This window comes from Canis lupus, chromosome 18, assembly GCF_003254725.2.
Source record: "Canis lupus dingo isolate Sandy chromosome 18, ASM325472v2, whole genome shotgun sequence".
NCBI classification, from domain to species: Eukaryota; Metazoa; Chordata; class Mammalia; order Carnivora; family Canidae; genus Canis; species Canis lupus.
Genome location: NC_064260.1, coordinates 48,872,111 through 48,885,494, shown reverse-complemented (window position 1 = coordinate 48,885,494; position 13,384 = coordinate 48,872,111). Strand labels below are relative to the sequence as shown.

General features: G+C 58.2%; 1 protein-coding gene across 5 annotated transcripts in view; it reads left to right on the top strand.

The window, feature by feature from the left end:
- Window positions 1-13,384, top strand: part of TPCN2 (two pore segment channel 2) — a 32,780-nt gene that overhangs the window by 14,174 nt on the left and 5,222 nt on the right. For 4 of the 5 annotated variants that reach the window (XM_049096691.1, XM_049096689.1, XM_025451757.3 and 1 more), the window contains 16 exons: window positions 377-442; window positions 1,368-1,432; window positions 1,873-1,970; window positions 2,569-2,650; window positions 2,869-2,955; window positions 3,737-3,856; window positions 4,005-4,064; window positions 5,898-6,026; window positions 6,736-6,785; window positions 8,182-8,281; window positions 10,225-10,296; window positions 11,398-11,474; window positions 11,918-11,999; window positions 12,089-12,171; window positions 12,574-12,655; window positions 13,089-13,183. In XM_049096691.1, coding sequence (XP_048952648.1) covers window positions 377-442; window positions 1,368-1,432; window positions 1,873-1,970; window positions 2,569-2,650; window positions 2,869-2,955; window positions 3,737-3,856; window positions 4,005-4,064; window positions 5,898-6,026; window positions 6,736-6,785; window positions 8,182-8,281; window positions 10,225-10,296; window positions 11,398-11,474; window positions 11,918-11,999; window positions 12,089-12,171; window positions 12,574-12,655; window positions 13,089-13,183 — 1,348 coding nt within the window. The remainder of the gene's footprint in view (window positions 1-376; window positions 443-1,367; window positions 1,433-1,872; window positions 1,971-2,568; window positions 2,651-2,868; window positions 2,956-3,736; window positions 3,857-4,004; window positions 4,065-5,897; window positions 6,027-6,735; window positions 6,786-8,181; window positions 8,282-10,224; window positions 10,297-11,397; window positions 11,475-11,917; window positions 12,000-12,088; window positions 12,172-12,573; window positions 12,656-13,088; window positions 13,184-13,384) is intronic. The other variant, XR_003139032.3, reaches the window with a different exon arrangement.

The following is a 13,384-nucleotide window of genomic DNA, read 5'->3' as shown; positions in this document are numbered from 1 at the left end:
TCGGGAGGGCAGGCCCAGCTTCCACACCCAGAGAGAGCTGTGCAGTGGGACACCCTGAGCACTGTCCTCACGTGTCCCGTGAGTCTAGCAAATCCCCCAAGGGAGAGCTGAGCTTTTGGGGTGCGGGGGGTTCACAGGGAAGCAGGTTTCAGCTTAGTGTAAGGAGGAGCAGCCTGGAAAAGCAGTGAGTTCCCCACTCCAAGGGTGTGTGAGCAGAGGCGTGAGGGTCAGCATTGGGGCAAGAAGGCCTCCTAGGTCTCCCAGTCAGAGCCCTTCTTTTTGTTGAGAGGGCAGACTGTGTGGGGCCGTGTTGGGAATTAGATTGGAGGCTGAGGTTGTGAGCACGTTTTAATTTCTCCTAATTTCTTTCTCTCAGTTATGACTCCTGCGTATTCCAGGAACCGGGCCTATGCCATCTTTTTCATAGTCTTCACCCTGATAGGTAAGTTCCGGTGGATCTGTAGGCGTCACTTGGGACAAGATCCTGCCCCCAGTGGCAAGATCCTGAATGCTCAGGTGTGAGTGTGGCGTCCCGACCCCATGACTTCACCTCGGTGTGCCCTCCTTGCTGAATTCACCTCAGTGTGTCCTCCCTGACCCTGCGTCTTCACCTCAGTGCATCCTCCCCGACCCCACATCTTCACCTCAGTGCGTCCTTCCTGACCCCATGTCTTCACCTCAGTGCATCCTCCCCAACCCCGTGTCTTCACCTCAGTACATCCTCCCTGACCCCACGTCTTCACCTTAGCGCGTCCTCCCCAACCCCGCGTCTTCACCTCAGTTCGTCCTCCCCGACCCCGCGTCTTCACCTCATTGCGTCCTCCCCGACCCCGCATCTTCACCTCGTTGCATCCTCCCTGACTCCACATCTTCACCTAATTGCGTCCTCCCCAACCCCGTGTCTTCACCTCAGTGCGTCCTCCCTGACCCCATGATTTCACCTCAGCGTGCCCTCCCTGCTGACTTTGCGTCAGTGTGCCCTCTTGACCCTGTGACCTCATCTCAGTGTACCCTCTGACCTCGTGACTTCGCCTCACTGTGGCCCGCCTCGTGGTTTTCAGTCTGTGGCCACCGATAGCCTCTGTCGTCAGTGGCCGTGGCTGGGCAGGCCCGGTGGCACGCGTATTCAGTAGATGAGGACAGGGAGGCCTGCATGTGGACCAGGCCCCTGGCGGGACTGATGGGCTCCCCCTGCTCTGAGGTCGTCCAGGCCCTGCTCACCAGCCCCTGTGGGTCTGCTGTGCCTGTGTTGGCCCTCTGGCACCCCTGGGTGCTGCCCCTAGCCCTGGGCCCCTGATGCTGCTGCTCCTTGTGGACTCTGCCGTCTGCCTGTTGCTCCCCACTGACTGTGGCTTTTTCACGTGAAGGAAGCTTGTTTCTGATGAACCTGCTGACGGCCATCATCTACAATCAGTTCCGGGGCTACCTGATGGTGAGCCGGGCTGCCGTTTCTGCTCCTCTGTGAGGAGCCGCCCCTGGAGGCCCAGCGGGGCACGGCTACCGGGTGGGCCCAGGGGGGTGGTGGTCCCGGGGGTCTCTGCACTGCCCTCTGGCTCCCTCCTGCCACATCCTCCCCCGAGGGGCCATTCCCTGCTCCCTCTTCTCTAGAGGGAGGCCGTGAGGTCGCAGCTCCACCGTGAGTGGCCCCGAGCCCGCCACGCAGGAGAACTGGGCACCCCAGATAGGCACCTTAGTGAATCCATGGGCCATGAAGAGTCTGGCTGTTCCTCTGGTGACCGAGGGGGTGAGAGCTGCTCCCCAGCTGCAGGCAGACAGGGTGCCCCTGGAGGCCGCTGGGCACGAGCCAGGGGCGGGGGGGATGTGTGGCAGGGGGAGGCCCAACACCACCACTCAGAGCCATTTTCCTTGTAGAAGTCTTTCCAGACCTCCTTGTTCCGGAGGCGGCTGGGAGCCCGGGCTGCCTATGAGGTCCTCTCCAAGACCGCGGAGGGGGAAGCCCATCCTCAACGGTGAGTGCAGGGCTCCCGGGGCCCTTCTCCCTGGGGAGATGGGGGCCGCTGTGGGGAGGGAATCCTTAGGTGCTCCATGGAGCGTTTCCTAGCTCTCTGGGGTCTGTGCCTGATTTTAGCGCTGCCTCGGAATCACGAAACACCACATCCTTGGCACTGCAGGGCTGTCATTCTCTGGGTTGACTCATTTGTCCTCATGACCCCTGGAGCCCGTGGGTTGATGAGGGCTGGCTGGCTTTGGCCCTCCCCTCTGGCTCACGCCCTTCCTGCACCACTGTGCTTGGCTGCTGGAACCTGCGGGGCCTGGGACGTATGTCTTTGCCTCCGCCTGGTCTGGAGGTGGTGTCTGGAAGGTGATGATCCCGATGGCTCATGAGCTGCCCTGTCGTATCTCTTTTGTGCTGCGGACCACTTCTGAGCCCCGTGTGCTCCTCTTGAAGGCAGGACAGTAGTGTCTTTGGGGGTTTTTAGATGACGGAGGCCCTTGTCATTGCCCAGGGCCACTCAGTCACATGTGGCACAGCTCAGGTCAGAGGTGCGGGTGCCCTGGTGGGCTGTACCAGCTGGGCTCACTGGGGCGTGGGTGTCTTCTTCGCAGAGTTGGGGTGAAGCCCCAGGACTTCCTGCAGGTGCTTCAGAAGGTCCAGCTGGACAGCGCCCACAAACAGGCCATTGTGGAGGTACCAGAGCCCCCTCGTCCTCTTGCCCTCCCCAGCCTGGGCTTTGGGCCCCTCCTGATGGTCACCTCAGCCAGCTGCCCCCTTTCAGCACAGGGCTGTCATTTCAGATCACCTGGGGCTGGCCCAGGCCGGGTGGGGCCGGGGATAGTGCACCTTCCTGTGGCGGCCCTTCCTCCCCTCCCAGCTGAGCCCGGCTGACTTGCTTCCCTCTTTTGCAGAAGGTGTGTTCCTATGGTGATGACCTGCTGTCAGCTGACGAGTTTCAGAAACTCTTCAATGAGTTTGACAAAAGAGTGATCAAAGAGGTAACTGGTGCCAGGCCACCTGGGGGGAGCTGGGAAGGTTACAGCACCTATTGGTATTGATCATCTGGGTGACCGTTAATGGTCAGTGCCAGGATCTGCCCTCCTGGGAATTTTGGCCCCTAGGATGACAGATGGGAACAGAGAGCACTTGGCTCTTAGAAGCTGGGATGGTTTTGTCAATCATGAAATTCACGGACCACAGAGAGTGGCCTGGGTCACGTCTGACCTAGAGGAACCTTCTAGAGGATTTTCCCTGTCTCCATGACAGACTTATACTACTTCCATGTGTCCTTCCCCAGGAGAGTCCTGAGTTTGTCCAAAGCCCTCATTTTTTTGTTGTTGACACCAATTTGTGAAGTCACCAGATGAGCCTCGGCCTCAGCTCAGCACTGCATCTGCAAGAGCCCTGTTCCGTGTTAAGCTTTCAGTTATTAGTGTGTAATTGTCATATTTTTTCCCAGAATAGTTTTTGTCGTGTAGCACTTGGTGTCCATTTAGATGGCTGCCTTATATTGTGGTTTCCCTGAGCTGTCTGTGGCCATTTAGGTTCTCTCTAGCTTTCTTTGGTGTTAAGAGACGACTGCGATGAACATTTTAGTGTGTGCAACTGTTTCCATTGTTTGAGATTATTTTATTAGGCTGGACACACTTGGATAAGACAGGAGGTAGGAAAAAAGTCGAATTCCAGAATAAGGTGGTATGGGCAGTGGCGGGCTCCCTGCAGCCACAGCCTCCTGCAGACTCGTGTTTCTGAGCCTGGGTGTGTTCCCTCCCTCCGTAGCACCCTCCGCGGCCCGAGTACGGGTCTCCCTTCCTGCAGAGTGCCCAGTTCCTCTTCAGCCACCGCTACTTTGACTACCTGGGGAACTTCATCGCCCTTGGGAACCTTGTGTCTGTTTCTGTGAGTGCGGGCTTGCCCTCGTGTGGACGTGGGAGGCACCTCGCTGCCCACCCCCTTGGCCCCTGCCCCTCCTCCCAGCTCCCTGACTGGCCGTGGCACCCCGGCACCGGCCTGGGCTGGTGAGCTGCCTGCCGCTCTGGCTCTGCAGGTGTTCCTGGTGATGGATGCAGATGTGCTGCCCGAGGACCGTGACGACTTCGTCCTAGGGGTGAGCTCTGGGGCCGCGCTGCTCTCAGGCGTTCGCCAGGGTGATGGAAGAGTCAGCGGGAGCAGAGGGCACAGCCTCCCCCTCCCTGGGGCCCTTCTGGTGCAGAGCCACTCCTTCCATCATGGGGTGCTGCAACAGGAGTGGGTGCTGGGCCTGGGAGAGGCTGGTGCGGTGCAGGCCGCAAGTGTGCCAAGGCGTCTTCCGGGCTTCTCTGGCCCTGGGATTGGAGCCTCCCCCTCGGGGCTGCTTCTCAGCCAGTGCTCAGCCCTTTCTGGAATTGTGAGCTCTTTTCTTAACATTACTAGGTCTTGTCAATCTCCTTAGGAATTTGAAAACCATTTTTTTGTTTTGGATTTTTAAGCAAAATAGCAACACCCCTATGTTATTTAATGCCAGAACCCTAACAAAGCAGGTATTTTAAAGTTATTTTAATGAAAGATCTTGTGAACAGTGTTAAAATTGATTGAAGTGAGTGAATGGTCTTTAATTAGTTATGTAGGAAACAGCTTGATTTGTCTGATGTAAAACTGTCACAGAATGTCACGTGTATTAAACAGAGAGTAGACTTTATCTAGCATCAAAATGGAAAAAATGGTTTTCCTGACCTGATGCTTGAAATTCCTTTGTTTTATACTTTAAGAAAGTCTTATTTCCGTTGTACTTTATTTCTGGATGACACTGGAATGCTTCAGTCTCCTAGTGAGTAACTCACCGTTGGTTTTTACTCTTGACAAAATCAAGTTGGATGCAGTTGACCTATATTTTATCTTTTTTTTTCAAAGATTTTATTTGAGAGAGAGAGAGAGAGAGAGAGAGAGTGAGAGAGCGTATGAGCAGTGAGGAGAGGGAGAGGGAGAAGCAGGCCCCCCCGACTGAGCAGGGAGCCCTGTGTGGGGCTCAATCCCAGGACCCGGGATCATGACCTGAGCCGAAGGTAGTCGTTTTCACCGGTGGAACCCCCCCAGGCGCCCCTAGAGTCTGTCTTCTTTAGCAGTAGTTGTTAAGCATCATGGTCAGCATGACTGTCTGTGAGGGGCTTCTGGTCTCGGGAGTGCCGCAGGGGGTTCTGGGGTGCCTGCAGAGTTCCATCCTGCTCTGCCCTATGGTAATGGCTCAGGACGCAGGGTCAGAAATGTTCTTCCTGCCTTAACAGCGACCTCTTCATGGGTGTGGATGGGGCAGCACTAACAATGGGAAATTTAGGCTGGACCCCTATGCGAGGTGACCGCAGTGCTCATCTGACCCCTTGTGCCCCCACCCGATCCCCCCCCCCCCCACTGTGGCTCTGTGCACCCCGGGGGCGGTGCCGTGAGGCCTCCATCAAGGGAAGAGGTCCTCTGTATTTTACTCACTGGCTTCAAATAAGACAAGAGACCCAGTGGCCTGTGGTCACCTTAGATGCTAGACCTCCTCTGACACTCCCTTCCCCCGAGGGAGGCCCCTGCCCATGTGCGTTGTTAGAGGTCGCCCTGATGTTCCCGTGGAGATGGGGACTGGAGGAGTGAGGGCAGAGCACCGGGGGCGTGGGCTTGGGTGGCAGCCACGGGGAGGGAGCCACTGCCAGAACAGGAGCTGGTGGGGTGGGTTGGGGGTGACCCAGGCCTGCAGGCACAGAAAGGATGTGGGGTGGGAGATGTGGGGCCAGGTGAGCATGCGCTGGGGGTGCAGCTGTGTGGGTTACCACTGAGGCCAGTCCCCTGACGAGGGCATGGATCAGGAAGGGGGGCACTGGAGACGCCCCATGTGTGTGGGGGTGGGGACGCGGGCGGAGCAGCCCTGAGAGGCCCATGGTGCAGGTCGGGACTGAGCACTGGGTAGCTGTCCTCCTTTCAGATCCTCAACTGTGTCTTCATCCTGTACTACGTGCTGGAGCTGCTTCTGAAGGTGTTCGCCCTGGGCCTGCCGGGGTACCTGTCATACTCCAGCAACCTGTTTGATGGCCTCCTCACCGTCGTCCTGCTGGTAAAGTCTAGGATAGGCCAGTCTAGGATAGGCCTCTCCGGGTGGGCGGCGTGCTCTCTGCGTGCTCTGTGCTGTGTCCATCTCAGGCTGGCCCTCGGGAGCTGAGGGCCCCAGGACCTTGGGCTCCTGCCTCCAGTGGCAGAGGGCTGGCATTCCTGTGAGCGGCTGTAGGAACCGGGTTTCCACCGTGTCTGAACGTCGGGAGGCAGGCTGCCTCTCCCGCCCCTGAGAGGGGCCTCGCTGGCTCACCAGCCCCGGCCACAGAGCTCAGGACCGTGGGACCTTGTTGTGGGTGGCAGGAGAGGCAGGGGTCCAGGCACCCTTTCCCCAGAAGCTGTGGGAGTAGAGGGTCACGCGTGGTGTGTGTGTGTGTCAGCAGCCATGCTGGTGCTGCATTCATTCGTGTTTCTAGGAACTGCGGGCCCCTTGGGACGGGGGCCTTTGGTCTGTCCTCGACCTGGGCCCCCGCCAGCCTTTCCGGTATCCCGCCCTCCGTATGTGCGGGCTGCTGCTTCCTGATACCTGAGAGTCTCTCAGCTGCAGGAAGTCCCACGTTTGGAACCAACCCATGGGGTCGAGGATAGAGCTCTGACTTCTCCCCAAATCCCCCTTTGCGGGGAACATGTTACACACGAGCTTTATAATTCATTGGAAAGCCGCCTAGATTAACGTTGCTGTAGCGATGCCTTCTCTTCTTTTGTAATTAAAGGTTTTGGAGATCTCAACTCTGGCTGTGTACCGATTCCCACACCCAGGCTGGTATGTGACTGCAGAGAACCGAGGGAGGCTACAGCAACCAGCGCCCTGCTAGGCCCCAAGGGGGGGTGCGCTCTCTGTGGGCCTGCCTGCTCGGGCCGCTTGACTCCCGGGCCAAGCGCCCTAGTGTTAGGAGAGCTGGCGGCTCAGAGCCTGGCCGCTGAGGACTGTGGGTGCAGACCCCTCTCGTCGCTCTTGGGGAACGTGTCCTAACTCGCTGTCAGAATGATAGCGTTCCTAGAGCCTTGACAAGTCTCTAGGGGACAGCGGCCTCGGCACCAGCACCGGGGTGGGGCGTGCGGCCCCCAGTGCCCTGGGGAGTGGAGATGCCCAGCTTAGGGCTGGCGGGATCCCTGAGCCCTGGAGTCGGGCTGGGAGCTGTGTCACCTTGGCCTGTCACCCCCCACTCTGGTCGTCGGGTTAGCCCCCTGTAAGATGATGGAGGCTGGGGCTGCTGTGAGTCCCACCACCCCTGTTATGGCCACATAGCAGTCTAGATGTCTGGGTGCCTTGAAGTGTGGTGGCTGTGAGGTCGCGGTGCCCAGGACATAGCTGCCCCTGCAGTGTGTGTGTGCTGGCCTCACTGGCCTTGGGCCTCTTGGCCGCTCTGGTATCTTGGTATCTCTTTGGGATAGAGATGTTTTAGTGGGGCAGCTAGAAGGTGCTGGAGATGGGGAGTGGGGCTGAAAGACTGGCTGTTTAGGGTCAGCTGCTGCAGAGCCAGCCGGGAAGGTTTTATGTCAGGCAGACAGTTGGGCTGGCGCTGTCCTTGGCGGGTCCCTCGTGGCCTGGCGGGAGCCCCGGCCTCAGGAGCAGTGGTCCCCTGTGCCGGGCAGCTAGCTGTAGGGCTGGCTTGTCGGTAAAGCTCACTGAAAGCCCACCGTGTACTTTTGTCTGAGAATCACAAGGGGAGTGTCCTGTGTGAGAGTGAGTTTCAATTTAAATAGGAATGAGAGCCCAGTAAGCCCCTGAGAAATACCAAGAGGGGCCGGGACATAGAATGGGACCACAGGACAGGGGATGGGGTCAGGAGCCAGGGTCAGCCAACAGGGATCTCAGATGAGGTCAGAAAAAGGGGTGAAATAGGGCTGGGGTCAGGGGACTGGCTTGGGGAGCAGGTCTCTTCTACTTCTGTTGGGACCTGAGCTGGGTGTTCCGGGATCTGGAACCTGAGTGGCCTCCTTTGTAAGGTGGGGGGTGTGATAGCCAAGGTGCCACCATGAGGGGTTGTGCCCTGGCCAGTGCTGTCCTGGGCTGCCAGGGATGTACCATCCAGACTTTGTCCTGTACCTGAGATGGAGCACCCCCCCTACCCGCCGCCTCGCTCTCTGCATCTCTGTGTCTTCCTGTTGCTGGCATGTTGAGGCTCTCCCAACCAGTCTCTTGTGTGTCTCTCCAGGAAGCCAGAGATGCTGGGCCTGCTGTCGCTGTGGGACATGGCCCGGCTGGTGAACATGCTCATCGTGTTCCGGTTCCTGCGCATCATCCCCAGCATGAAGGTCCGTGGACGTCTGACCCCTGCCTCACCTTCCCACTGTCCTGCTCCCACTGTGACATTGCTCTAGAGAGTGGCTGAGCCTGACCAGGGAGGAACTGAGACCAGGACTGTCCCTCTGGCTACCTTGGTCCCCTGGGGATGTGTCCCCTGCCCTGCTGCTGGGTGATCCAGCCCTACATTTATGGACGAGGAGAGAGAGGGCTGGGGCTGGAGCTCTTGGAACCACCTTGTTCCCAGGTGTCCTGAGGTTCCCAGAAGGCCATTGGCATAAGCTCTTCATAGCTTCTAGTAATGAGGGGCAGAGGTGGGCTTGGCCAGGGCCCTCTACCCCAGGCCCCCCAGTGGGAGTGGGGCATATGGTTGGCTGGGGTGTGCATCTTCAGGACACCCAGTGCAGGAACCCAGTGGCTTGTGACCATCTGCGAGCCTCAGTTTCTCTCCCTATACACGCAGGGAGTGACACTTGAGGAGAGGGCTTGAGGAGAGGGAGGCCAGGTGAGCAGGGTATTTAGGCCAAGTGCCCACTCAGCACAGAGGTAGAGTTATCTCCTCCTGTTTGTTTGCTTAAGAATTTTCCAGAAGAAAAGAAACCCAAGGACATGAGACCCCTTCCTATTTGTCCAAGTCCCTCCCCTGTGCTTATCTGTTCTTTCGTGTGCCTGTGCTGCCCGGGGCTACCTGTCACCTAGCAGAATTTCCCATGTGAAGGTGGCCTGGGGACCCTGGGTGCAGATGGGATGCTGCACCAGGGACTTTGTGCATGCCACATACATGCATGTGATCACACACATGCACACATATACCCACATGCATGCATATGCCCTTACATAGCCACACACACACGTGATCATGCATATGCACACACCCACACATATACATGTGATCATACATGTGCACACATATGTGATCAGTGTATAAGTCACATATATGTATATGATCACAATGTACTCTTACACACATGTGGTAAACACACATGAGCACATAAGCTACACACGTTCACATGCATGTGGTCACACATGCATACACATGGGCACATATGCATGTGATCACACGTGTGATCATAACCGCACATAAACACACATGGTCATAAGTACATGTAACCCCAACACAGCCATGCATATCACACAGCCATGCGTGTAACCACACAATATAATCACCCACTGGTAACACATGTACACACTTAATCACATGCGTACATATGACAAACGTACATGATCCAGAAGTACAATCTCACATATACACACAGCACGTAACTATACTATATACGTGCTGTACCATGTGTGCACATGTGCTATATCCACACATAACTGTACCCACACACAGTTACATGTACACATGCAAGCGCGCCTGTATGCTTGCACATAGTAACGTGCATACACACGTGCATCGTGGTGTCTCTCTGTCGGCATCTAGCATTATGATCTAACATCGGGTGCGGTAAACAGGCTAATTAGAAAGCTCAGGTTTACGTGTCAGGGGAGCAGCCCTCTGGAGCTGGGGTGCCTGGGTGGGTCTCTCAGGTTCCCTTTCTCAGACCTGATCACTAGGGCTGACCTGGATACCTCAGGCCTGTGCTGCTTTGGAGCCTCCAGACCAGAGAGGAGCTAACGCAGCCTTAGTGGGTCACTGGGCAGTGTGATCTGAGCTCCTGCAAACTGTGGCTTCACCAAAGGGCCTTAGAATTGAGACACATCTAGTGTGTGGGGTGTGCATGAGTGTGTATGGGTATGTGTCTCTGCATGTGACTGGGTGGGTGGATGGGGATGTATGAATGTGTGCGTTCCATGTGCATATGATCATGTGTGGGTATTTATGGGTGGCTGTGGGGTGTGTGGGTTGGTAGTTCGCTGGTCCTGCCCTGGTCAGGGTCAGGGCAGTGGGCAGGGTTGGTGTCTCCTCGGTGGGACCAGGAAGAGTAGGGCCATGCTTTCCTTCTGTCCTCAGCTAATGGCTGTGGTGGCCAGTACCATCCTGGACCTGATCAAAAACATGCGGGCTTTTGGCGGGATCCTGGTGGTGAGTCTGGGTGGCAGGCTCTGGCTGTCGGGGTGGGGCGTGGAGCTGGCTTTCGATTCCGGGGAGTCTGGGCTCTGTGGGAGGCTGCAGCTCCCAATGGGTGATTATATAGTGAGCTCGCGGCTGGCGGGTTGCTCTGGAGGAAGGAGGGCACTGTGTTGGGGTGGCTCTCATGTTGTGTAGGCCCGGGAGGCCGGAGTGCCCCCTGCCGTTCCCGAGAGCCGACCTCTGGGCTGGTCTGTAGGAAGCACTGCCCAACCACGCTCCCTTTCTTTGCCAGACATCCTGTTGGTCACTTTTGAGTCCCTCCATTTTTTGGATCATGGGTCATAATGAGACACTGACTTTAAAAAGTGTGAGGGGTACTAGGGGGCCCTGAAGCCCACACAGACCCAGATGGGGCTTTGGTCAACCCGCCTTGCCCTGAGCCATTGCAAGACCTCCTGCCGTGTAGGCTGAGAGAGAGCCATGACGTCCCCTGTCTCCAGAGCCAGGCTTGACCTGAGGTGCTGTTGGCTCTGCTTATAGCCCAGCCCGGGTGAGCCCCTGGTGCTGCTCTAGGCTCGAAGCCCAGCAGAAGAAACAGATGCCCAGAAGGGACTGGCTTTGCCAGGACATGTGCCCCTTCCTCTTCCCCTGGCATGTTGGGGATAGGTGGGGACAGGTCGGAGGCCATTGGTAGCCTCTTCTCTCTGTGACGTGAGGCTGTTGGGTGGTGCTCCTTGGGCATCACCTCCTGAGGAAGCCTACCTGCCCCTCCCCTGGGACCTCTTACCCTAAGACTGCACAGGGGTCCTTCTCCCCCCTCTTCCTGCCACACCTGTCCTGGAGAAGGACAGATAGCCTCGCTTCCTTGGCTGCCTTGGTCTTTCCCCTTGGGTTCCAGTTTACCTCTGTGGCTCCCCTGGTGGTGGCAGCTCCTCCCTCCCTTCCCTCTGGGGGAGGTTGGTGGCCAAGAGGGGGTACTTGGGAGAAGCCCCAGTGTTCCCTGCGGGAGGCCAGCAGTGCCTGTAACTGGGAATAGTGTTGAGGGCTGGGAACCTGCTGGCTCTGTGGGTCCGTCTACCATGGCGCTGAGCAGCCCCGGTGCTGCCTCCCTAGGTAGTGTACTATGTCTTCGCCATCATGGGCATCAACCTGTTCCGTGGTGTTGTCGTGGCTCCTCCTGGAAATGGCAGGTGAGGTTGGGCCCGAACATGCCAACGGAGTGTCTCTAGGGGTGCAGAGGAGCATGAACCTAGGTGGGGCTCCTGGATGGGGCTCCTAGTCCCTCCTCTGCCTCCCCTCCCCACCCTGCCAGGTGCCTTCACCTAGAGTCTGTACCGAGAGTTTCTGAAGCCTACTCGGCACTGCAGCCCCCACCCCTCTGCCCCTTGGGGACCCTCAGGCCAGGCCCACACAGCCAGACCTGGATGGAGGCTCTATTTCCCAGGCGTGTCTGTGCCCCTGGCCCCTAGCATCCTTCACAGCACCCCCAGAGATTGGGGGCCCTGGCTTCTCCCTCTGACTTCTCAGGGCCCACACACAAGGGTTCTGGCTGTGCAGGGGCTGAGGCAGTGCTGGGGCGCCCGGGTGTATGTGTCCTGGTCCCTACCTCGACCCGGCTTGTCCTGTCCCACAGTCTGGCCCCTGACAACAGCTCAGCGCCCTGCGGAAGCTTCGAGCAGCTGGAGTATTGGGCCAACAACTTTGATGACTTTGCGGTGAGCCTGGTGCCCCCTGCTCCTTGAGACCCTTGCCTTCCCGTCGCCCTCCCCCTGCCCCCCTGGACCCTGCATCTGCCGCCCCTCAGGCCGCCTTGATCACCCTGTGGAACGTGATGGTGGTGAACAACTGGCAGGTGTTCCTGGATGCCTATCGGCGCTACTCGGGCCCGTGAGTGACCCCGGCTGGGAGGTCCTCCACCATCGCGGTGCAGGTTGCACGTCCTGTGTCCCCGCCGGTGACCTGGGGTTTGCCTCTTTTGGGGACTGCTGGGAGGTGGGTTCTAGAGAATTCCACTGCACTGGGAGCCCTGGAGGCAGGCTGGGGGAAGGAGAGCCTGGAGCTTGGGGAGCTCAGCCCCGGCCCAGCAGATGGTCCTGGGTTCAAATCCCAGCAGCACCTCTCAATGGCCATGCTACCTTGGCTACTCATTGACCACTTCTAAAAGCCTCTGTCTGGGCATCTTGAAAACGGGAGTGGGAGCATCACAGAGTTCCCGGCTGGACTTGCAGTCCATGGTGCTCCAGCTCACACTGCTCCCCGAAACCACAGGTGGCCTTCTTGCCTCCACAGGTGGTCGAAGCTCTACTTTGTGTTGTGGTGGCTGGTGTCATCTGTCATCTGGGTCAACCTGTTTTTGGCTCTGATTCTGGAGGTATCCCAGATCCCTGCCCAGGTGGCCTGAGGGGTGGTTTCTGAAGGGCTGATGGTGGCATGAGGCTGCTGGCTGGGCCCACCTGGACTGGGGTGGGATGGGCTGTGCTGGGTTCCATCAGGTGCTCAGTTTAGGCTGGGTCCTGCCCTGGGGCTTGGCGAGGCTCACCCTGGCTGCTGGGAGCCTCTTTGAATGCTTGTGACATTGGACCTGGGGGGGCGGTGGTTCTCAGCCTCTGGGGAGGGATTGGGGCAGGGCTGTGGGTGCTGGGGCAGGGCTATCAGGCATCTGGTTCCTGCAGGAGTGGGCCCTGGATCCCAGTGTCCGGGTTGGGCTCAGCTCTCCCTATGGTGGATGCCTGGCCGACCCTGGAGGGGAAAAGGCTGGTTCCTGTGGGATTCACACACTGGCCCCCTTTTCTCCTGTTTGCCAGCATTTTCTTCATAAGTGGGACCGCCGTACTCACCTGCAGTCTCTTGCCGGGGACCAGGAGACCAGCTATCAGATGAGCGTGGAGCTCCTATTTAGGTGCATGATTGAGGAGGGGGCTTCTGCTTGGCCTCTGCAGGGAGGGAGGGTGAGGCAGGGAGGGGTGGGTGGGCGAGCATCCTCTGTGACCCTGATGCTCTCTACGAGCTGCAGGCATCTTGCCGCCCTTCTGCAGCCCTGAGCTGGGGTCAGGGTCTGGGCTTCCTGTGCCCTGCTGCTGGGGGTGTGCACTCCGTCCTG